The sequence below is a fragment of the Paralichthys olivaceus genome, chromosome 6, assembly GCF_024713975.1.
Source record: "Paralichthys olivaceus isolate ysfri-2021 chromosome 6, ASM2471397v2, whole genome shotgun sequence".
NCBI classification, from domain to species: domain Eukaryota; kingdom Metazoa; phylum Chordata; class Actinopteri; order Pleuronectiformes; family Paralichthyidae; genus Paralichthys; species Paralichthys olivaceus.
This window is the reverse complement of record NC_091098.1, coordinates 8,709,210-8,731,005: the sequence shown is the minus strand read 5'-3', so window position 1 is coordinate 8,731,005 and position 21,796 is coordinate 8,709,210. Positions and strand designations below refer to the sequence as shown.

Below are 21,796 nucleotides of genomic sequence, written 5' to 3'. Positions count from 1 at the left end.
CCAGCTCAGTCACAGAGTATCACTGGAATTTATTCATCTGTTTGAGACATTATGTAACACACGGCAGCTGAAGCAGGCTCAATCCCTGTGTGTGTGTGTGTGTGTGTGTGTGTGTGTGTGTGTGTGTGTGTGTGTGTGTGTGTGTGTGTGTGTGTGTGTGTGTGTGTGTGTGTGTGTGTGTGTGTGTTTCAGCTGTGGGCAGATAGGAATGCATACACAAACACACACATTACAGAGGTGAGTCAATGTCACTGGTGGTACAGCGTGGATTTTACGGAACACTGGATCACATTTACTTGCTTACGTTTCTTCCTCCCACTCTGTCGTGATTCCTTTAAACTCAGTGTTCCTGGCAGACTGCCTGAAGTTAATAATAGTGATATTTTATCTTCTCTACTTATTGTTGAGTCTTATTTTTCTCTCCTTTTTTGGATTTGGAACTCATTTTTGATTCTGTACTTAACTGCTTGATAGTACTAACACTATTTGTTCCAGTTAAAGCCTCATAGGAAAATTAAACTACTTAGTTAATTAGGTTTAGGTTTATGATGGTTATTTTCTTTTACATCATTTTTCTTCTCGTTTCTTCTTCATGTCTCCTGGATCGTGGTGGCAGCTGATCGTGGATTATAATAACAAGTAGATTTAGATACCCACTGACATATATTACCATTAAATGCCAATTCCATTCGTCATTGTTGCTCTGTCTGGCATTATCTTTCGTATAAATACTTCAAACATTGATACACCTCTCCATTTATATCTTTTCTTATGAATGCTGTAAACATTACATATTTTGTTGGCATGCTCTGTTACATGTGACATCTATTCTATTCTATTCTGTCCGTCCTGGGAGAGGAATCTCTCACTTTTGGTTAATGTTTTCTTTCCCTGTTAAAAAAGGGGCAGAGTATGACTGACTTGTTAAGCCCTATGAGGCAAACTGTGATTCGTGAATACTGGCTATACAAATAAAATTAGCTGGATTGATTGGTGTCTATTAAGATGTTCAGCATCTTGTGACTCAGAAGTGTACCTTACCGCTCCTATGGGCCTTTGATTTGAGTGGATGTCTTTTACTTCCTTGCATAATAAAACAATCCTGTGAAACTTTTGAAAACTGAGACAGCAGTGGAGAACCCAAGAGATATTTTTGACACGTAATTGTAAATCGTTAATATATTAGCCTACTTAGTAAAGTGAATACTGTCAAGGACATGTGATAGCACATTTGCAGAGCAGCATTGCTCTCGACTATAGCACCATCGGCAGTACAAATCACAGTGTACCACATATCTCATTTAGAATAAAAGACCCGTATGAATAAACAATATTCCTGCTGTTACTAGGGAGAGGAGCAGGCTCTGTGTGCTTCCTGGCAGGGAGCTGCTGAGTTGCTGGGCTGGATTTAGACCTTCAACAGGGGGATTTGAGCTCTGTACTGATAAGATGAGAGGGACATAACACTGTATGGTGTCATTTGTTATAACCTTTCTATTCAAACGTGGCTTCAAAACAAAAGATGACAACACATGCTGGATTTATTTGAATAATGTCGTTTCAATTTCAGGGTCATTGTGATTGAGGAACTGAGGTTGTGATGTCACGCAGTAAATCAGAGAAACGTGTTGTCATGCACAGGTCATGCATAGATTATAGGCAACCTATAGTCATGATTGACTAAGGCAACAGTCAAATACTTATAGTGTCATTATAAACACATGGTCATTTAGAACTTAAAGGTTTTTTAATGGATTTTCTGTCAGCAACACAAGGGAGAGCAGTGAGTGTTGTTTAATCACGATAGGCTCTGCACCTCATGCAGATATTTATAGCTCCAAAGCAATGTCCCTACTAAGTCCCTCGCTCTCGCTGCTGACGGCTTTGTTTTCAAGCACATTCTTTCCATCTTTGTTTTGCTCTTTACTTATCCTCTGAGATAAGAGGCATGTCTCCTTTTTCCACTTTTCCATTCACTCTCCTCTCTCTTCATCCAGCTCAGCAGGAGAATGCAGCGTCTTCCAGGAAATCATTTCTTCTTAATGTTGCATGTTCAGAAAGAGAAAGATTAAATCAATAAGCAGATGAGACGGGGCCTGACAAAACACAAGAAATCTCACTAATGAGATGAAACCATGCTGTGGAAAGATCGTCCGTTACATCACTTAATGGCAGAACCATGTGAGGATCCATTTTCAGGTCAAAGACACAGCACTGAATAGGACGAAAGCAGAAGAAACAGACAAATGGAGTGACAGAGAGTGGGGGGAATTAAAGACTGGAGAGGGGAGCTATTTCAGGGATGGTGTGTATGGAATGACAACTGTTGCCCCCCCCCCCCTTCTCTTTCTCTACCTCTCTCTATCAAATCCCACTCTCTCCCCTGCTCTTAACCTCAGGGCCCTTCAATGCCCAGAACTTTCCCAACCACAGACCCCTCTCTCCATCACTCTGTGTGTTTCACGATAAATATAGAATGCTATTTGTCTTTCCCAATGAGCTGTGACACACGTCTCCTCCCAACTGTGTATAGGACCACACAGTATATAAGGGCCAATGAGAGAGTGGCTGCAGTTTCGTGGGAAGACAGTTACCTTAGACACACAAAGAATAATAAAGCACATAGGAATAAAAAAGGGAAGACAGAGGAGCTGTGTGTATTATCTCTAACATTTAATACTCCCAGAGGAGCTACCAGACGAATCAACTCTCTCCGCCTCCCTCTTCTCTCCCCTTTGCTCTCCTCCTCTGCCTCACCCAGCACTCACACCCATCCATGAGTGTGACCAACTCCTCTGCCTATCGATCGGAGCGTAGTTTCCACCAGACTTCATCTTCATCCTCATCCTCTGGTAACCCATACATGGAGAAAAGCCGGGGACTGTTTGCTGAGGACTTTGGCTCCTTCATGAGGCCTGGAAGCGACGCCTTGGGGTTTTCCAGTAAGTCAGACGCAATGTCAGGTTTCGGTAACTCCCTTTGTGTACACAAGTGGTGTAAAAATCGTGGTTTAATCTGGTTGAAGTGACAGTTTTGACTTTTATGTGTCTGCTTGGAAATGACTTGTGTGCAGTGTGGTGTTTATCTCCATAAGGTGGTGATAAAGCATGTCGGATGTGACAGTTCAGTGGAGGGAGACAACAGGCAGAGCTGAGTTTAAAAGATAAAAGGACTGTGGTGTGGTTGGTGTGTGTGGACAACTGTGTTTCTAAGCAAAGAGTGTAGCCATGGTACTGAGTGATGGAGTAACTCAAGTTCACAGTGTCCTGAGACCATCATGTACTGTTTAATGTGGTGGCCCTCACGACCTTGATTGACCTGATGTCTAACACATGAAGAGTTCAAAACCTAAAACCCATGTCAGTTGGATCACGGATGTTATCTTTCATTTTAAGGTGAACAAGATAAAAAAATCGCTTTGAGGGAAGTTTATGAAAGTGTGGATGCCTTTGATAAATAACTTTAATAATCTAATGTAAACTGGGGCAGGATTTCAGGAGAGCACATTATGTTTATATTTGATGACGTGTTATTTTTCAAAACTAAATTTCATGTGTAGGATCTGACAGTGTGGGGTGGAGGGTGAGCTCTAATAACTAAAGATATGATTCATACATGTGTTTATATGATTCGTACATGTTTAAACTCAAATGTCTACAAATTCAAAAAAGAGCTGTTTTAAACACACGATGTATATGTGTTTAAAGTATACATTAAAATCAGCAGGCCCTCATCGTCACAGTGTCTGGTTCATCCTGTGGCTCAGTAATGTGTGGAGCTGGTGTGAACTGTTCAGTGCAGGTGCACACAGACGTGTGAATGTGTGACATATGAACCTTAAATGGACTCTGTGACTCAGGGGCAGGGTACAGAATTGTTGGTGTTCCTTAGTAGAAGCACAGAAGACTGATGATAGGAGACTAAAAGCAAAGCAAGGCACACACACACACACACACTCACACACACACACACACACACACACACACACACACACACACACACACACACACACACACACACACACACACACACTCTCACACAGACACATGCATGCAAACAGGGGAATGCAGGACAGACTGCCAGTAGTGTGACTTCACATGCAGAGTATCTGGGATGACGCCTGCATAAGGAATGATCAGATGGTTGCCTGGTGACCAGTGTACACACACACACACATTTGGAATGATGTCACATAATCAGACTAACCTTCATATGTGAAGGGCTGAAGTCACTGACACACTCACTGACACGCTCACTGACACACTCTGATGTCGTGTGTGAAATCATGTGCTACCACATAGTTCTTCACTGAGCTCAGAATCGGTGAGGACGGTGCATCAGACTTTATAACTATCATCTACATCTCTCTGCTGCTGTACAATATACAGAATACGGCCTCAACCTTCAGCCACAGGGAGCCTAATCATAACATTTCTAACGTCTGAGAGAGAAACCTTTCTTCTCAGTTATATTTTTATTTATTAAGGTTTGATAAAACCCAGTGAACCAATTATTCTTTCAAATCCAGATCTGTTGAAGCCTGAAATTACATTGTTGCTCAGACTCCAGACATGGGATTGATAGAAACTATACAAATGACAAAACCAATATTAAAACCAAATTAATGGATGTGATGCAAATAACTAAATAATGAATGGAGGGCCAAAGAGATGAGGTACAAATAATGTGGAACGTTTTAGTTGATAGTGATATAGTTTTCCATAAAATAATCACTTCTGTGCATCTGACTTATGTACAGTAGTGGACACATTTGAAATATGACCATAAGAGCAACATTAAGTCACTCATGCTGTGAAATACTAATTTGTCAATCTAGTCAATAATATGGAAAACATGTGGATGTAAATACAGTCATTCTGCTCGTCTGTATTTACTCTAAAAACTGTTTCATGTTGTATAGGAAGATTTACTTCAATTTGACTTGTTATAGCAGACTGAGCCCTGGTGATAATAATGTTATTATTATGATACAATCAAGCTTTTTGTTTTGCTAGGTGTTAATTATAAATAGTCATTACATTCAATTATTTTCACCAAAAGTTCACAGATCTTATACAATGTATGTGTTTATCCAATTGAACCCCTGTGTGTGTATATAAATATACATGACCGTTTTGTGCAAAAATAATGAAATACTAAAAATAGAAAAGAGAATAAAACGTGTCTGAAAAGATAAATAATGATTTTACCTTCATTTTTTTAAATTGAAACTATTCAACAGGATTATTGGGATGAACAAAATTACTTACTACATATGGTGCAGTCTATTAAATCAAATAACATGTCTTCACTCAGTCCCTAATGAAACACTGCCTGCAGCTATTATAATTACCAGTGATGGTGCTTAATTCACTGAGATGGGAAGTTATTTTCAGTGGCAGGGAATGTAAACCAAATCAGAGTTGTGTCATAACCCTGTTTCCTTTGAGGTCACAAACAAGCTTTCTCATCTTGTCGTTCTTTCAGGTGGAGCTGGAAACATTAAAACTCTCGGGGATTCGTACCAGTTCACAGTTGACGTGCGAGACTTCTCCCCTGAAGACGTCATTGTCACCACATCCAACAACCAGATAGAAGTTCACGCGGAAAAGGTGGGTAGCTGTGTGTGCAAGTGATGAAAAACAGATCATAGTCACATGCTGGATCCCTGGGACGACAATCTGTTGCCATCATAGGTGTCACAGTTACATTCACTCTCTGAATCTCTTATTTCTTCCTCAACAGTTGGCCCAGGACGGTTCAGTGATGAACACATTCACCCACAAGTGCCAGCTACCTGAGGATGTAGACCCCACCTCAGTGACGTCATCACTGGACGCAGAGGGAACCCTAACAGTCCGGGCCCGGCGACACCCAGCCAAACACGAGCTCGTACAGACCTTCCGCACCGAGATCAAGATCTAGAGAACACCAGATTTCTTGTGTTTTTTTTATGCAACTTCCTTGATTTCCTGTCTTCACTGAAACCATTCTACATGTAACACTCACACTGTGCGCCGTAAAACCAACCACGTCCTCCCTCTGGGTCTGCAACTCATTTAAAGTCTGAGATAGTTCACCAGACACAGCTGCAATAGGTCATAGCTGCAAATAACAGGCTGAGACGTAGAAGCTTGGACATGTACAGCATTTGGACAAGCATACACTGTACTGATCAGTCCAGTACTTCACTTGTGTTGTATAACACAGTTCGACAACTTATCTAAGTTAGAACTTAACAAAATTCTGAATTTTAAAATTGATGGTTTCTCATTAATAATTTATTCTGTTGCATTATTTGTGTGAATAAAATACTCATTCTTTGACAATAAACATGCTGATGCCTTCTGTTTCCCATTCAGCCTGATACATGTGGTTTGGGGAAAGAGCTCAATCACTTTGTATTAGTTGATACTGATTCCAATATTCCTATACTCATTATTTTATCTGCCCTCTGGTTAGTGGACGACCCCTTCTGCCTCCCAAGCAACCGAAATTAAGCATGAACATATGAAACTCAATGGACCCTATGGCAAATCCTGATGATAAACCTCACACTTTTCTTTTTGACAGAGTTAGATCTTTCTGGTCATCACTGATTTTACATTCCAGTAAATTAAACCTAATCTTTTCAGAAATTTTGATTGACCTGGTTGCAATTTTCTACACCATACATCCAGGCAGTTTGAAGATGGATGAGCTGTGAGCATCATGTGGCAAACTCCTCTTACAATCAATAGAGACAGAGCTGCATTCAACTACCCTTCAGATAATGGGAGGTGCTTCTATTCAGTCTTTTGTGTATCAAGGCATTTCCAAAGCATCTGTCCTGATTTTATGAGAAAAGATTTTCAAAGGCACCATTCAAGCAAAAATAATTTGGAAGCCTGTTGTTATGTGGCTATAATTTTGCTCCTCTGTTTTGTGCTGTGGCCTTTGCATTTTGGTGCACTTCATTCAGATAGTGAAGGTAAAGATGATTGTGCATCATTATTTAGAAAGCATAAATTACACTACTTTCATATTTCTTTTCAAAGACAGCCTGGGAAGAGTTAACTAGTTTTGTGTGTGTTTACTATTAGGCACCTCCTATTTCTCATTTATTTTTGAATCTCAAATATTCTTGGTGGAATTTAGTCAGATCTGATCTCATATCTGAACTGTAACACACACTTATATTTTACAAACAGTTAATTATCTATTGGTAAATATCACACACATCAAGCGTGAGTGCTTTTAAGAAGTTTGTAAAATGTATTGGTTCTACCCAAATGTAGTTTTTATTAATGTAACTGGCGGCCATGCTTAAATTTCTGCCACAAGTTTATTGTTTTTATTCTTTTAGTTATTCCTTGATAACCGAGTTTTTATGTGTTTTTACTTGCACTGTGTAACTAGGTTTTGTCATAACTTTGTTTTGAACTAAAACTCTGTGTCACTCTGTGGCCTCACATTTTTGGGGGAAAGCTTTAATCATATCATATAAATTACACTCCTCATACAGTCTTTTTTTGTCTGGGTTGATACTTCTACTTTCTTGTTTGATAAGATAAGAAGTCCTTAAACAGTCCCATAATGGGGAAATTTGCAGTGTTACAGCAGCAAGAGTCAAAAAGACATCAGCAAGTAATAAGTAACATGCAATACCTAAGTGTAAGGAATATAAACACATATAGAAACTAGTATATACAGTGTAAAGACAGGAAGAAATATATGCAGTGTGAGGATTTTTAAAGTGACTTAACTGCACATGAACTGTTTATATTGCACAGATGAATATAGCAAAGCGAATATTGCACAGTTGACATCTGATATGTAATAATTTCCAGATGTTAATGCTGTGCTTTTTGTTATTTTGAGTTTGTGTTCTTCTATGTATTGTGAATGCTATTTTAATTTAATAAAAAACAATTGGTGCAAAGATTGGATGTGTAAACAGCTTTTCTATCATAGGAGGTGAACATTGAACTCATCAAATCGGAAAAAGAAAGTTTAATTTTCAGTGCTTTGCAGTTATGTTTGTGGATCTTGGCCAGAAATATAAAGGGAGTACAAAGAAATAGTGCTGTGAGTCACATGCAGAATAAAACCCCATTCTTTTTAATCATAGAAATCAGAAAGAGCCTTTAGCGCCACCACGCGGTCATCATGGCGACAGCGTGTGTTCACACTGCGCATGCTCCACAGAAACATCCGCCCGGTCTCTATCAATCGATCAGAGAGAGATGGCGGTGGATGGACCCAGCGCCGCAGGATCGATCACCGAAAAACTCGATTGGGATCGCTGTTCATAACTGAGCCAAAGACAGTGAAACAGCGCCTGGTTGGAGGGTTTGAACCCGGAGTGAAGAGCAGACTACACGGAGGTAAAGCTCGAGTTGGTTTCTCTTAAAATGGCGCTTCACCGAAGCCTGGGGAGAGCGAGCTGAGGAAAACACAAGGGATGAACACAGGCCTGACTCCCCGAGCCGCCATCTTGTTCCTGCAATACATGCATGTCAAGGCATGCTAAATTAATCCCGGATAACAAAGCTGCAAGGATGGAGGAATTGTAATCGATGCACCGTCAAACTAATCTTTTAAAAGTTTAGAGAAAAGATCGTCACGGTCTCGAAAACTCCTCGGTGTTGTTCGAGAGTAGGTGTTGCTTTGACTAAAACGTCACGACACCAGTTAAAGCTTGATTCTCGGGTTATTCTGGCTAATGTTTAGTTACTGACGGTATCATGTCCCATCAGGTGCCACACATTTACCTCAGATGTATTTCCAATTCTTGATAAGTTACAGTTTGGGGGTAAGGGCCTGTCTTTCTCTCTCTCTGCCATTCTCCGGTGGTGTCACGTAGGAAAAGAAGCCTGACAATATCTAAAACCACGAGTTTAACAACACAACACAGACTAGACACCTGCGAGATGAATGCATCACTAACACAGACAGACACACCTCAACACACACAAGAGCAGTGTGCATTGTAAACTGTCTTGATTACAACCCATGGATGTAATCTTGTGATCATTACACAGTTGCTATCATTCCATTGCGTTGGATAATTACACATGAATAATGATCTACCATGTTCTAGGGTTGTTGAAGTTGTCATGTACAGTAGTTCTAACTGCCAGTTTGAAAAGAGGATATTGAGAAATGCAGTCATTTCGGAGTTTCTTACCTGGGCGATCAATATGATTTTCATAAAAAACTAATGTATATTGATAAAATACTTATGCCTTGTCTAAGCACATAATTGATCTATTTCAGATCTGTAAAATGTTTATCAAGTGTTTGTCATTCTCTGCTTATACAAAAGAGTTTAAAACCACACAATTCAATCAGGAGCAAAGAATCAGTCCGTAAACCTAAAGTAAATTATATAAATAAAAATAGTAAATGAATAATAATAATAATAATATGACATTTATTGTGATAATCATCTACCTCCACTAACTTGTATCAAGATATAATTTTAAGCCATATTGTGCAGCTCTACATAGTGTTAAAAACAAGGTGATTTATTGCAGTAAATAATGACATTTTTTGTGATTTAAACATCCAAAGTTATGGTTGTGGCATTAATTTAAATTCCATGCAAATGTATAATGTCAGTGTTACATGTGTGACTTTTGACTGCTGATATTTACTGTTTTGTTCACTTAACACTCACATCTCAAATCATGGAGCGATTACTCTGGTCTGTTGCCTGAATCATTAGTTACAGCTTCACTAAGTTCAGGGAGGAGACATCATCATGTCAAATGACACAGATTGATGGGTGTTGTTTAAAAAAGGCCAGTGAATGACAGTGCTGCACATAGATGCACTGTATGTGAATGGGTGAAATGCAAAACTGTATTTTAAAGTGCTTTAAATAGGGCTATATAAATACACAGCATTTAGACCATTTACAATGTCACCTAGCATATTAGCCATTTGAACCTCACCCAATGACACACATTATGACTTGTCACTGGTCCACAGAGAAGGTTCCTGGCTGCCAGCACCATCCTCCATCTTCAGAACGATGGAGTTCCCGTGGCACAGCGGGAAGGTCCTGGAGCAGCTTAACCGGCAGCGCAAGCAGGGCCTGTTGTGTGACTGCACCTTTGTCGTGGACGGGGTGGACTTCAAGGCCCACAAAGCTGTGCTGGCAGCCTGCAGCATCTACTTCCGCACCCTCTTCCTGGACCAGAAAGATGTGGTGCATCTGGACATTAGCAATGCAGCAGGTAGGTTCCAGCCTTGCTTTGGGCACACGTCTGTACACTTTTTCATTTGTTTTGTCTTTTTAATCTTTCAGTGCTTTGATTTTTCACACCATCTCCAGTACCTTGCTTAAATAATGGCAAATGTACCTCATCATCTCTATTGTCTTCTCTGCTCGACTAATTGTGTTCCTCATTCCTGTTGCAGGTTTGGGTCAGGTCCTGGAGTTCATGTACACAGCCAAGCTGAGTTTAAGTTCACAGAATGTTGAAGACGTGCTGGCCGTTGCTAACTTTCTACAAATGCAAGAGATTGTAAATGCCTGCTCTGCGTACCAGTCAATGGCAAATCCAGTTCCTTCCCTCATAACACTGGATTTCACTGTTGGTGAGTTCAGTCTTCACATTGCTCTCTAAGTCATTTTCAGACATGCACTGAGCTATGATCTCCTGATACTCTCCCAGAGGTTCTGTATGTGAGGAAGCAAACGACCGAGTAAGGGCCTCCTGACATTATCTAAAGTTTCTCACAGCAGGTGATTATCCGCAGAGTTCACCGCAAGTGAATGGGCGCCTTTATGACATTTCTAACAAGTGATGGACTCAAAAACGAAAAGAACAAAATCCAAAAAGAATGTAAATATCTTAGGATGAAAAAGAGGAGCCATGCACATAGATGAAGTCCACTTAGAGAGACAACAAGATCCGAGAGTTTTGGTGATAAGGGTCTTCACCTGTGTCATGTGCTGTGCCTGCTCATGTCTGAAATCAGCTTTAGATTTTACGTTGTAATCCAAATAAGAATATATAGAGTCTGACATATATTGACATCATCTAACTGTGTGCCATATTTTATTAGAAAAAGAGCCGAAAGAGGAGCGGGAGAGTGACATGGCTGAAGTGGCAGCACAAGCAGAGCAGAGTGCTTCATGCACTTCTTGCATTATCACAGAAGATAAGGAACCCACGCAAAATCAGGACAATTTAAAGGAAGACACCTTTACAGAAACTCAACAGACTGCTTCTCAGCCCAGTCCTGCAGCACAATCACCCGAAACCACGCCCCCTTCTGGTGAAAAGACCGTAGAAGGCACTGCACAAGATTCACCTGGATTTCAGGATGACCCCTGCGACACCACTATTGCACCCAGTAAGTACCTACAGGAAGTCCATTTGGGGTGTGTGCTTTCATCTGATACAAATAAACTGTAAATAGCTTTGCTCATTTTATTCAACAAATAAACTCTGGTACTTTCTCTGTATTTACAGGATTAGAGTTAAAATCTGGTGGCAGCTCATCTTACACTAGCTCTCGAGGGAGAAGAATCAGAAAACCTCTGAGACGAAACTTCCAAACTGGTGAGCACAAGATGGCTCTGCTGTATCACTGTAGACAACCCCTCTGTCCACAAGACTTTAGACTGTATTTATTTAAAGTATTAACTAATATATATGTATTTAACTATAACAATTTCTATTTAAAATCTAGACAATATGTTATTTTCATGCATCCCTATTTCCACCCGCATAGAGAGTGACTCAGAGGGCGAAGGCACGTCAAAGACAAAAACTGAGGCGGAAGTGTCGGAGCCGACAGAGATGGCTGAAGGAGAGGAGGATGAGTTTGTGGAGACCGGTGATGGAGGAGTTGATGATGACGATGAGGATGGAGAGGAAGATGGCGAGGTCAGCCAGCAGGAGGAAGGAGCTGACTCCGGCAGCGAGATAGAGGGGAGACAAACTCAGTCAGCGTCAATGAGCAACCGGTCCGAGTCGAAGCCTTACAGCTCTGTGACACACAAATGTGAGGTAAGCTTTACATGTTTGTCATCATGATTTTGAGCTTTGAAAAAGACAACCACAGGCACATTCAGCTGAAGCAGTGTAGTCAGCAATCTTTGTACTAATTATTCTTTCAATATTTTTGCATATCAATCTTGGCATTAAAATGTTTGTCAAATGACATATTTTCTTCTCTGTAGGACTGTGGGAAAAAATTCACCCACACTGGTAACTTCAAGAGACACATGCGTATTCACACAGGAGAGAAGCCGTTCAGCTGTCGGGACTGCAATAAAGCTTTCTCGGACCCAGCAGCCTGTAAAGCCCACGAGAAAACTCACAGGTGAATGACTTCTTTTATTCAGAGATGTGTACTTTACTCGTCGGTCTTTCTAATCCCACCTGCCCACTGAGCTCTTTCCGGCTTGAGTCCTAAATTGAGTTATTGTCTCCCAGCCCCCTGAAGCCATACTGCTGCTCTATTTGCGGAAAGAGCTACCGCCAGATCAGCCTGCTCAACTTGCACCGCAAGCGCCACACAGGTGAAGCGCGCTACAGCTGCGACGTCTGCGGCAAGCTCTTCACCACGTCTGGCAACCTGAAGCGGCACCAGCTGGTGCACAGTGGTGAGAAGCCCTATAACTGCGACTTCTGTGATAAGGCCTTTTCTGACCCCACCGCCAAGATGAGACATCTAGAGACGCACGATATGGGGAAGGGCAACAAATGTCCGCACTGCGAAAAGCGTTTTAACCAGGTAACGGCACATTTGTGAAGTTTTCTTCTTTGGAAATATAGCCCCCATAATTACACCTTTCTTCATTAAAACACAACGTTTCTTCTTCTTTTGCATTACGAGCTTACCTTTTTATGACTTTCAGAAAGGTGTTTTGATAACTTCAATTTTAATTTGGTAGTCCCTTAAACATTTAGTTTCCAAATTTGTGTTTCAGAACAATCTGTTTTGAGTCTGACTGTGTTGTGTTCTCTTTAGGTGGGAAATCTTAAGGCTCACTTAAAGATCCACATTACAGACGGACCTCTTAAATGCAAAGAATGTGGCAAACAGTTTACCACTTCAGGTAAGAAGACCAATAGAAACTCTACCTATCAAAGAAGTAATAGTGGCATGTGGATCCCCCCAGACCTAAAGCGAGAACAGTAAAGATCAGTTCAGTGACAGCGAACATTAACTCCCATCTGGTCAAAGAGGAGGAACAGATAAATCTTAAAACGGAGATGTTATGCTTTGTTAGTTTCTACTTTCTTCTTTGTTTCAGCTGATATCTAAAAAATAGAATTGGGATACCATTATCTGGTTCATTCTGATGTAGCAGTCTTAATTTATTGATTACATCTGCTAGTGTCTTTCTCTGAAACAAGTGGATTATTTGGTCTATAGGCAGAAAGTTTCAGAGGGGCCAACTATGAATTAAAGGTGAATGCTTATTGGGGATTTATTAGGGTTTGAGAAAGTGGCTGAAAACATTTCAGATTCTTTTCTGTTTTTCAAATTCCTTAATTCCATATCAGCTGCTGTACAATCAGGTTCTGACATGAACCTCTCTAGATATTGTAATGTCATATTTACCATTCACAAGAATTACATTAAGGCGTCAGTCTGACTGTATTATTATTTCATTGAGCTTTTTCTGCTGCTTTCATCTAGTGTGCACTTTATATAGAGGACGTTGACTTGTGTAGCTGTTTCTTAGCTTTTAGTCATTCAGTCTAACCTTTGTGTGATGGTGTCTGCTGTGTAGGGAATCTGAAGAGACACCTGCGGGTTCACAGTGGGGAGAAACCTTACACCTGTATGCACTGTCAGAGGGCGTTCAGTGATCCTGGAGCTCTGCAACGGCATGAACGCATACACACAGGTACTCCCATCACATTCAAGCAGACTATAGAATGTGAAGGCAACATGCATTATTCTCATTTTACATTGTGGAACTGCACAATTATATTGTAATCTGAGACAGTAATTCATTTGTTACAGGAGAGAAGCCCTGCGTCTGTGTTGTCTGTGGCAAAGCCTTCACCCAGGCCAGTTCCCTTATTGCTCATGTCCGCCAGCACACGGGAGAGAAGCCTTATGTGTGTGATCGCTGCGGCAAAAGGTCAGTGGCATGACAGAGTAGACAGAGCGATGCAGTAATACTAGGCTCAGTTTTCAAAACTCAATCGTACTTAATACCTCTTTATATTCAGGTTTTAGAAGCTTGCTAAAAAGGCGATTCATTCCTTTTCCATTGCCAGTAGAGGAGTTTGCCTCTCAGTTTCTGCTTTAAATGCATACGTCAGGAAGTGAATACAGGAAGCTAGATGGGCAATGTATCTTATGTTTCTCTCTGCACAGGTTTGTTCAGTCCAGTCAATTGGCCAATCACATTCGCCATCATGACAACGTCCGACCACACAAATGTCAGATGTGCAATAAGGCATTTGTCAATGTGGGAGACCTGTCGAAGCACATCATCATACACACAGGTAGGGGCAAAATCTGTGCCAAATTATTATGTTGCTTCAGGGAGGAGACTGATGGACACTTCAGTCTCCTTTGCTGCTGCTCCACACAAGTTGAACTCACAGCTTTCACCCTTAAGTGTTTTGTTTATTCTGTCCGATTTTCTAAGGGGAGAAACCTTTCCTGTGCGACAAATGCGGCAGAGGGTTTAATCGGGTGGACAATCTGCGCTCCCACGTCAAGACCGTCCACCACGGCAAGGCCGGCATGAAGCGGCTGGTAGTAGCCACGGGCAGCACAGACGAAGGGACTGATGGGTGCACAGGTGCAGCCAACTCTGACAGCGAGATCAACATAGTGACTGTTACCACAGATGATATCGTCGCCCTGGCAGGGAGTGCTGTGGCTCAGCTGACAGGTCAGTCAGCATCCTCAAGACTGAATCCAGTGATTTTCAGAGAAATGTGTGTAGGCTGGAGAGGACCTGACAAGTGCTGCAGATAGCACCCAGCAGGTGATAAGAGAAGCATGAATGGGTTTAGGCAGTGATAAATGTTTGTTTACCTTGTGTCACTTGTCTGTCTACAGTGGTTCCAGTGGTGGCTTCCGTGTCTGCAGATGAGACAGAGGCTTTGAAAGCTGAAATTACCAAGGCAGTAGAGAAAGTGCAAGAAGCAGGTAAAACTAAAAAGTACTTCTGATATCAACTCAAACATGTTGATACTCCTAAAAAACATATATTTTGAGTTACATGTAAATCCGTTGTATTTGGCCATGTGCACATCCTATTAATTCTAAAATTCAGTTGGAAGTTGTTATTAACACATTTCATAAAAACTGCTAGATAACAACGTGTGTGTAGATAACAAAAAATATTTTATGCAGAATTTAACATTCACTGCCAGAACTCTCACTGAATCAAGAGCAAACAAATACTTCAAGAGACCTATGAATCCTCATTAGCTTGTTGTTTTCTCAAATGAAAATGATTTTACTACAAATTGCAGACACAGCGAGTGCAGTGCCAATTTAATCATGAACCAAATCCAACCAAATCCAAATTCTGACTTGATGGACTTTTGTGTAAAATGGTAAATTGGAAAAGATCAGGGGAAGTTGGTGTGATAACATGTAACAAATTTAGATAGGATATTATACAGCACGATTTGATTTGATTTGATACTTTATATCTTCTCTGTTCTGTTTCCAGACCCCAACACACAGATCTTATACGCATGTGATTCCTGTGGTGATAAATTCTTGGATGCGAGCTCCCTTGCCCAGCATGTTCGCATACACACAGCTCAGGCTTTGGTTATGTTTCAGGCAGATTCAGACTTTTATCAGTACACCACAACCACCACAGCTGAGGGGGAAACGGCTACAACATGGCAGCCCACAACTGAGCAGGTCATCCAGGAAGGGGAAAACTGATCCGCCATGCCAATGAAGGAGAGGAAGAGGCAGACAGAAAGATGGTGGACAAGTCACAATATGAAAAGACGGGTCAGGAGGGTTGACTGATAAGAGGAGGAAACCCACACCGAGCTCCACCCAGAAGGGAAAAATGTGTACTGGAGCAGATTTGTGAAAGATGTATGAAATATTGTTTATAGCAGAAATCTAATTTATACAGGAGGAGGAAGCGCAATAAATGAAAGGGAGGTAGAGGTTATACGATGTATAGTTTGTTTATTTTTAGAATGAAATGCACGATTGTGCATTTATCCTTTCTATGAAACATTTTGATCACAATTGAGTCCTAATATAACTTAAACGCCTCTGTTTCATTTTTCATTTCACTCAGGTGAAATATGTACATTTTCCCTTAACAGTCAAAATATTTTATTGCATTTAGTTGAAATATTTTCATGGAATGCTCATTATACAAAGAATATTTAGATGGACATGTAAGGTAATAAAGATTTAAATCAGAGGGGTGATTTAATCATGTTCTTGCAAACACTGTAAATGCTGTGGATGTCTTATGACCCCTAGATAAAGATTGAAAAAAACATTTGTGCTGATGAGAAACAGGTCAATTCTCCTCATAATTGTGAGGACAGCTTTTTTCTTTTGTTGCAGTAAGACGATCTCGCTGGTATGAAGATAGTTCAGTGTCATGTTAGTATATTGGTAACATTGCTAAGAATCAATGGAAGTTATCGGATCAATAAACAACCAATGCAGTCTGACCAGCCCTTTGATGCACTGTGATTTTCATCTAAATCATATCCATACTAGTATTTGATATGAAACAATAACCAAAATATATTAATTCAAAGGTAAGGAAAATGAGACACTGTTGATTAGCATAGCATAATAGAATACACAAACATGTATGAACATTTTAAATAATATAAGCACTTTATCCAAACTCAAGTGAGTCAGAAAATACCAGATCCTGTTTGTGATTATTCAAGAAATTTGTCAAATTCGTGACACTTCCGCGATGGTCTGGCTTCATAATAAAACTTTCATCCCATTGGCCGAGTGACAGTCGTGATGACGCGTTCCTCTCTGTGATTGGCTGGATCCCGGGGTCAAAGTTAACTCCGCTGCTAACGCTGACGTCCACCTCTGCGAGGAAAATGGCGTCGCTGACAGGAGTCGTGCAGACGAACCGGCCCGGTTCTGTGTCACCGGGCAAGAAACGAACCGCCACGATGACCCAGAGGAGGTTCAGACTGTCGGTCAACAATGTCCTGTTTGTCCTGTCGCTAGCCTCCATGTTGCATTGTGCTGTGGCGGACGGGAAGACGCTGGTTCTGCTGGACAACCTCAACATCAGAGACACCCATTCAATGTTCTTCCGCAGTCTGGCAGGTGCGTACACGACTAATGCTTCTTTACATCTATTACTCTCCTCCATTCAGTCAAGCTCCAGCCTCTTACAGACGGTTCTCTGCAGGGAATATTAAGCCTTAGCGGACATCGACACTTACACATCAAGGCTGCTAACTTTAGCTTAGCCATACCGTGATGGCTCCGCCTCACCAAACTCTATTCAGTTCTCTAACAATTCAACACATTTCTAACCAAATGATGATACTTGCCGTGTTTTTGTATGGTTAACTAATACAGCACTGAATCTGCACTGGGTCACACTTTAATACGGCATGCGTCTGTCACATATAATAGCCAATACATTGACACGGTATAAATGTCTTACAATCGATTTTGCCCTAATTTTCCATTATTGATTCACTGATTTCCAAGTTGTTCACATTAGAACAACCTCAAATGGATCCACACAAGGTTGTCAGTAGGACTTTAACATGTTTTATTGCATGGATGATTCACTTACCAATGCAATCTTCAGCTATTTCGCCTAAAGATGTGCGAGGAGATCCAAGAGGAAACCCACTTTCCCATTTTAGTAGTGAGATTAAAGGTTTGAAAGCCAACAATCGTTATAAGGTATCATAGAATGTACATAAGGAGTTGTGGAGAACTGGTTTAAGCTGGATAAAACTGTTTTGTTATCTGTATCATCTGTGTTAATAATGTACCTCTCGTTTTTAGATCGTGGCTTTGACCTCACAATCAAGACAGCCGATGATCCCTCCCTATCTCTGATCAAATATGGCCAGTTCCTGTACGACCATTTAATCATCTTCTCACCATCAGTTGAGGGTAAATATGAAACTTATTCATCATCAAGTTGTTTGTTTCATGGCACCTTTGCACTGTTGAATTAATTTGCAATATTTATTTTTGTGGTCATCTGCAGACTTTGGAGGAAATGTTAATGTGGAGACTATTACATCCTTCATCGATGGGGGAGGAAATGTCCTGGTTGCTGCCAATTCAGAAATTGGTCAGTGGGTTTCTATCATCATTTGCTCCAATTTTACATCATTTAAAACACTGGAATATTGTCATATATTCATGATTTTCTTCTGTGAAACAGGTGACCCTCTGAGGGAGCTGGGCAGTGAGTGTGGCATTGAGTTTGATGAGGAGAAAACTGCTGTCATTGACCATCACAACTATGATGTGTCTGATCCTGGAGAGGTGAATTGAATTTTGCTTAAGACAACAGGGCTATTTATTTAGTTTTCCACATTTGTTTTTAAGAACTGACACAGAACATTGTTATTTACAAGTGATCCCTCTTTTCTCCAGCACACCCTGATTGTAGCTGGCCCAGAGAACCTGCTGAAAGCTCCCACTATTGTCGGCAAACCCACTGGCAAACCTGTTTTATTCAAGGGTGTTGGGTAAGCACAACTTAATGCCATTAACATTGGAACAACACTCAAAATGTTGAAACCACTGATATTCCGAATAGCTGTAATGAAAACTGTCACTCACTCGTTTTAGATGTTTACCCTGTTAAAAAAAAAAAAATCTCCCTATTTTTGACTTTTGCAACAACTTTGGAAAGAAAAGACATAATTAGATTTTTCATTTGTTTAGTAATTTGTAGTACTTGCGGTGCAAACTATATAAACATTTTCTGACCCTGTCACCTTCTTCTCTTCCAGCATGGTGGCAGACCCAGAGAACCCTCTTGTCCTGGACATCCTGACTGGCTCCTCCACCTCTTACTCCTTTTTCCCCGACAGACCCATCTCTCAGGTAACATACCTTACATATCATCATAATGCCAGATTATGAATTGAGAAGAATTTTAATACTTTGAAGATCCTGCTTTGTCCTGAGCTTGATTAGAAGCACCTTATTTGCTAATAGTCTTATCGTCACTTCGTGAGATAAGGACGTGGGGCTTTAACTACTGGAGGCCTGAATGGATAGTCCAATTAATTTTTGTCATCTGTAGCTTTGGAAATGCAATAGGCATGTAGGTTCAGTATCAGAAGCTGAAGATAGTATTAGATTTTCTGTATTAAAAATGAACTACTGAAGGTTACCATTCATTCATTTTTTTCCCCCTCTAGTATCCCCATGCTGTTGGCAAGAACACCCTGCTGATCGCTGGGCTTCAGGCAAGAAACAATGCTAGGGTGGTTTTCAGCGGCTCTCTGGACTTCTTCAGTGATGCATTCTTCAACTCTGCAGTACAGAAGGCCACACCCGGCTCCGAGAGGTAGGCCTCACTGTGCATCACATTCCTGTTCATTCCGTGTTTTTGACACTATTACAGCTTCTCGTCACTAAATCAAAACTATCGTCAGTGACATCCTGGTTACTTTCAGTTAAGTTGTTATTTGTTGTGTCATTAGTCGTCCTCATTCAGTCTTAAGTTGGCTTCAGTTCATTGTCTTGTAAGTCCATTAATGTTGCCTTGATCCTTCATTTGTTCATTTTAAGATCTACTTTCTAACTTTCTAATTTTTAAAAGTAGTTATTGAAATAGTTTGTTATTATACTTAAAAACATGTGGTCTTAACCTGTAATATGTGAGACAGTATTGACAGTTAGGTATTTTTCATGCTATTGGTTGATATCAAGGATTAAGGTTGACTGCTGATCGCTGATGTTTTTTGCAAATTATCAGTATTTAGAAATTTACACTTGAAACCTCTCAAATAAAACCAAGGAAGTAAAGAGTGGAAATAGACTCTTGTATCTTTTTACTGACAAACAGAAGAACATTGATTATTTGATTAAAACTCAGTATGGTACAGATTTGAGTCTACTGTGGTTGAAGCCTTCTTCTTCTTGTTGTGGTCTTTGTTAGGTATGAGCAAACAGGGAACATGGATCTGGCTGAGGCTCTGTCCCGTTGGGTGTTTAAGGAGGCTGGTGTACTCAGGGTGGGAGCTGTTACCCATCATCCTGTGGGAGAGACCACTCCCCCTGCAGCGTACACCATCACTGACCTTGTGGTGAGTTTAAATTGTTAATAATATTTACATTCTTTATGTTTATTGTAGCCTCAGTGAGGAGGTGTGTATTTCTACTCTACTTCAATCAGTGTCAAATTTTCCCACGCAGGAGTACAGCATCGTCATTGAGATGTTGACCGAGGGCCGCTGGGTCCCCTTTGATGGAGATGACATTCAGCTCGAGTTTGTGAGGATCGATCCCTTCGTCAGGACTTACCTCAAGAAAAATGGTATTTATGCTCACAGAACACACTGAGCTTCGTATTAAATGTTTACAACCCAGATTTATTACTTATGATTTGAGTTTCACACATCTGTCTGTATCCATTAAATACTGTGTTGCTTTTTGCTAGGAGGTAAATACAGCATCCAGTTCAAGTTGCCTGATGTATATGGAGTTTTCCAGTTCAAGGTGGACTACAACCGACTGGGATACACACACCTCTACTCCTCCACCCAGGCAAGTTAATCAGACAGTTCTCTTCACCTGAACATACACAAACACCAGTATGGTTAGTCATGGGACATCTCCTTGCATGAAAGGGAGACTAATTAATAGCTTATTTAAATTTGTTGATTAAATGGAAATTGTTCATGAAAAAAGTATTGATGGCAAATAAACAGACCAGTGGGACAATCTTCTAAAATCTTGGTCTGTTATCTGAAAGGGTTCCTTGATGATACATCCATGCGTATGTTTTGGCTAACTTCTACATTTGATTCTTTACCTCAGGTATCAGTCCGTCCACTGCAGCACACTCAGTACGAGCGCTTCATCCCCTCTGCCTTCCCGTACTACGCCAGTGTCTTCTCCATGATGATGGGCCTCTTTGTCTTCAGCATAGTCTTCCTGCACATGAAAGAGAAGGAGAAATCAGACTAACACAGATAAACAATGGGGGGAAATTATAAATTTGAACTTGTGGTGTGAAGAGTTGAAATTGAATGTCTCGGTGGCTTGAATCCTCTCACGGGGACTTGGACTGTAGTCCTCTGTTAAAAATACAGTTTCTGTTCGGTTGTTGGAGCTCTCAACTAGAGGCCAAAGGGGATCCTACTTCTTTTTTTGTTTTTGTTTTTTTTTTTTTCTACTTTGACCCATTATATGTTCAAAAGTCAGTCGGTGTTTGAATAAAGTTGCTTTACATTTGATAGGATTAGCTCCAAAGTAGAGCACTTGCCTTGAAACACAAGTCCATATTAAAAATTGACCTACATTTTCTCAATCAGGAAATATTATTGGTGGTAACTACATGCACTGAATATGCCAACTTTTTTTTTGATAAGACTTGTAATGTGTTTCCAAAAAAGCTGGAGTCATCTTAATAAAATACTGACATTCCACTCAGTAGAAATTCCTGCCGTTTCCATGACTTGACCCTTATTTTAATGCTTTGCATAATGTTGTTTACAGTGATATGCTGTCATGGGAACTGGGTCATCGGTACGTAGATTATTTCCCCCATAATTAATATAAAAATACACTCTTTTAAATCTACATATTCTTTGCAAAAAAGGTACAGTTTATACAGGATGAGTAAATGTATTTCTAG

General features: G+C 40.5%; 3 protein-coding genes across 3 annotated transcripts; all 3 read left to right on the top strand.

Annotated features, from left to right (window-relative positions):
* The first annotated feature begins 2,572 nt into the window (after positions 1-2,572).
* hspb7 (heat shock protein family, member 7 (cardiovascular)) lies at positions 2,573-7,923 on the top strand. The gene is made up of 3 exons (XM_020088974.2): positions 2,573-2,942; positions 5,488-5,612; positions 5,746-7,923. Exons 1-3 carry the CDS (start codon positions 2,777-2,779, stop codon positions 5,923-5,925), a joined length of 471 nt encoding a protein of 156 aa, XP_019944533.1. The 5' UTR covers positions 2,573-2,776; the 3' UTR covers positions 5,926-7,923.
* Positions 7,924-8,182: 259 nt separating this feature from the next.
* Positions 8,183-16,093, top strand: zbtb17 (zinc finger and BTB domain containing 17). Its single transcript, XM_020088708.2, is given in 16 exon segments — positions 8,183-8,366; positions 9,976-10,223; positions 10,408-10,587; positions 11,059-11,349; positions 11,469-11,558; positions 11,731-12,008; positions 12,182-12,324; positions 12,438-12,738; positions 12,976-13,063; positions 13,745-13,861; positions 13,981-14,101; positions 14,341-14,471; positions 14,618-14,866; positions 15,037-15,126; positions 15,659-15,876; positions 15,879-16,093. Coding segments are annotated over 15 exon segments (2,592 nt in total). The 5' UTR covers positions 8,183-8,366; positions 9,976-10,018; the 3' UTR covers positions 15,969-16,093.
* Positions 16,094-16,949: 856 nt separating this feature from the next.
* Positions 16,950-21,602, top strand: ddost (dolichyl-diphosphooligosaccharide--protein glycosyltransferase subunit (non-catalytic)). The gene is made up of 11 exons (XM_020089535.2): positions 16,950-17,274; positions 17,974-18,084; positions 18,182-18,268; positions 18,362-18,465; positions 18,577-18,671; positions 18,939-19,032; positions 19,353-19,501; positions 20,096-20,243; positions 20,353-20,473; positions 20,597-20,703; positions 20,977-21,602. The coding sequence occupies exons 1-11, from the start codon at positions 17,040-17,042 to the stop codon at positions 21,124-21,126; spliced, it is 1,401 nt and encodes a 466-aa protein (XP_019945094.1). The 5' UTR covers positions 16,950-17,039; the 3' UTR covers positions 21,127-21,602.
* The last annotated feature ends 194 nt before the right edge of the window (positions 21,603-21,796 follow it).

Excerpts from the sequence above, each read along its gene's own strand:
- hspb7 (XM_020088974.2), top strand. The coding sequence starts at position 2,777 with ATGAGTGTGACCAACTCCTCTGCCTATCGATCGGAGCGTAGTTTCCAC. Across the intron at positions 2,943-5,487 it reads CGACGCCTTGGGGTTTTCCA|GTGGAGCTGGAAACATTAAA; the intron begins GTAAGTCAGACG and ends TCGTTCTTTCAG. Across the intron at positions 5,613-5,745 it reads TAGAAGTTCACGCGGAAAAG|TTGGCCCAGGACGGTTCAGT; the intron begins GTGGGTAGCTGT and ends CTTCCTCAACAG.
- ddost (XM_020089535.2), top strand. The coding sequence starts at position 17,040 with ATGGCGTCGCTGACAGGAGTCGTGCAGACGAACCGGCCCGGTTCTGTG. Across the intron at positions 18,466-18,576 it reads ATGTGTCTGATCCTGGAGAG|CACACCCTGATTGTAGCTGG; the intron begins GTGAATTGAATT and ends TCTTTTCTCCAG. Across the intron at positions 20,474-20,596 it reads GACTTACCTCAAGAAAAATG|GAGGTAAATACAGCATCCAG; the intron begins GTATTTATGCTC and ends GCTTTTTGCTAG.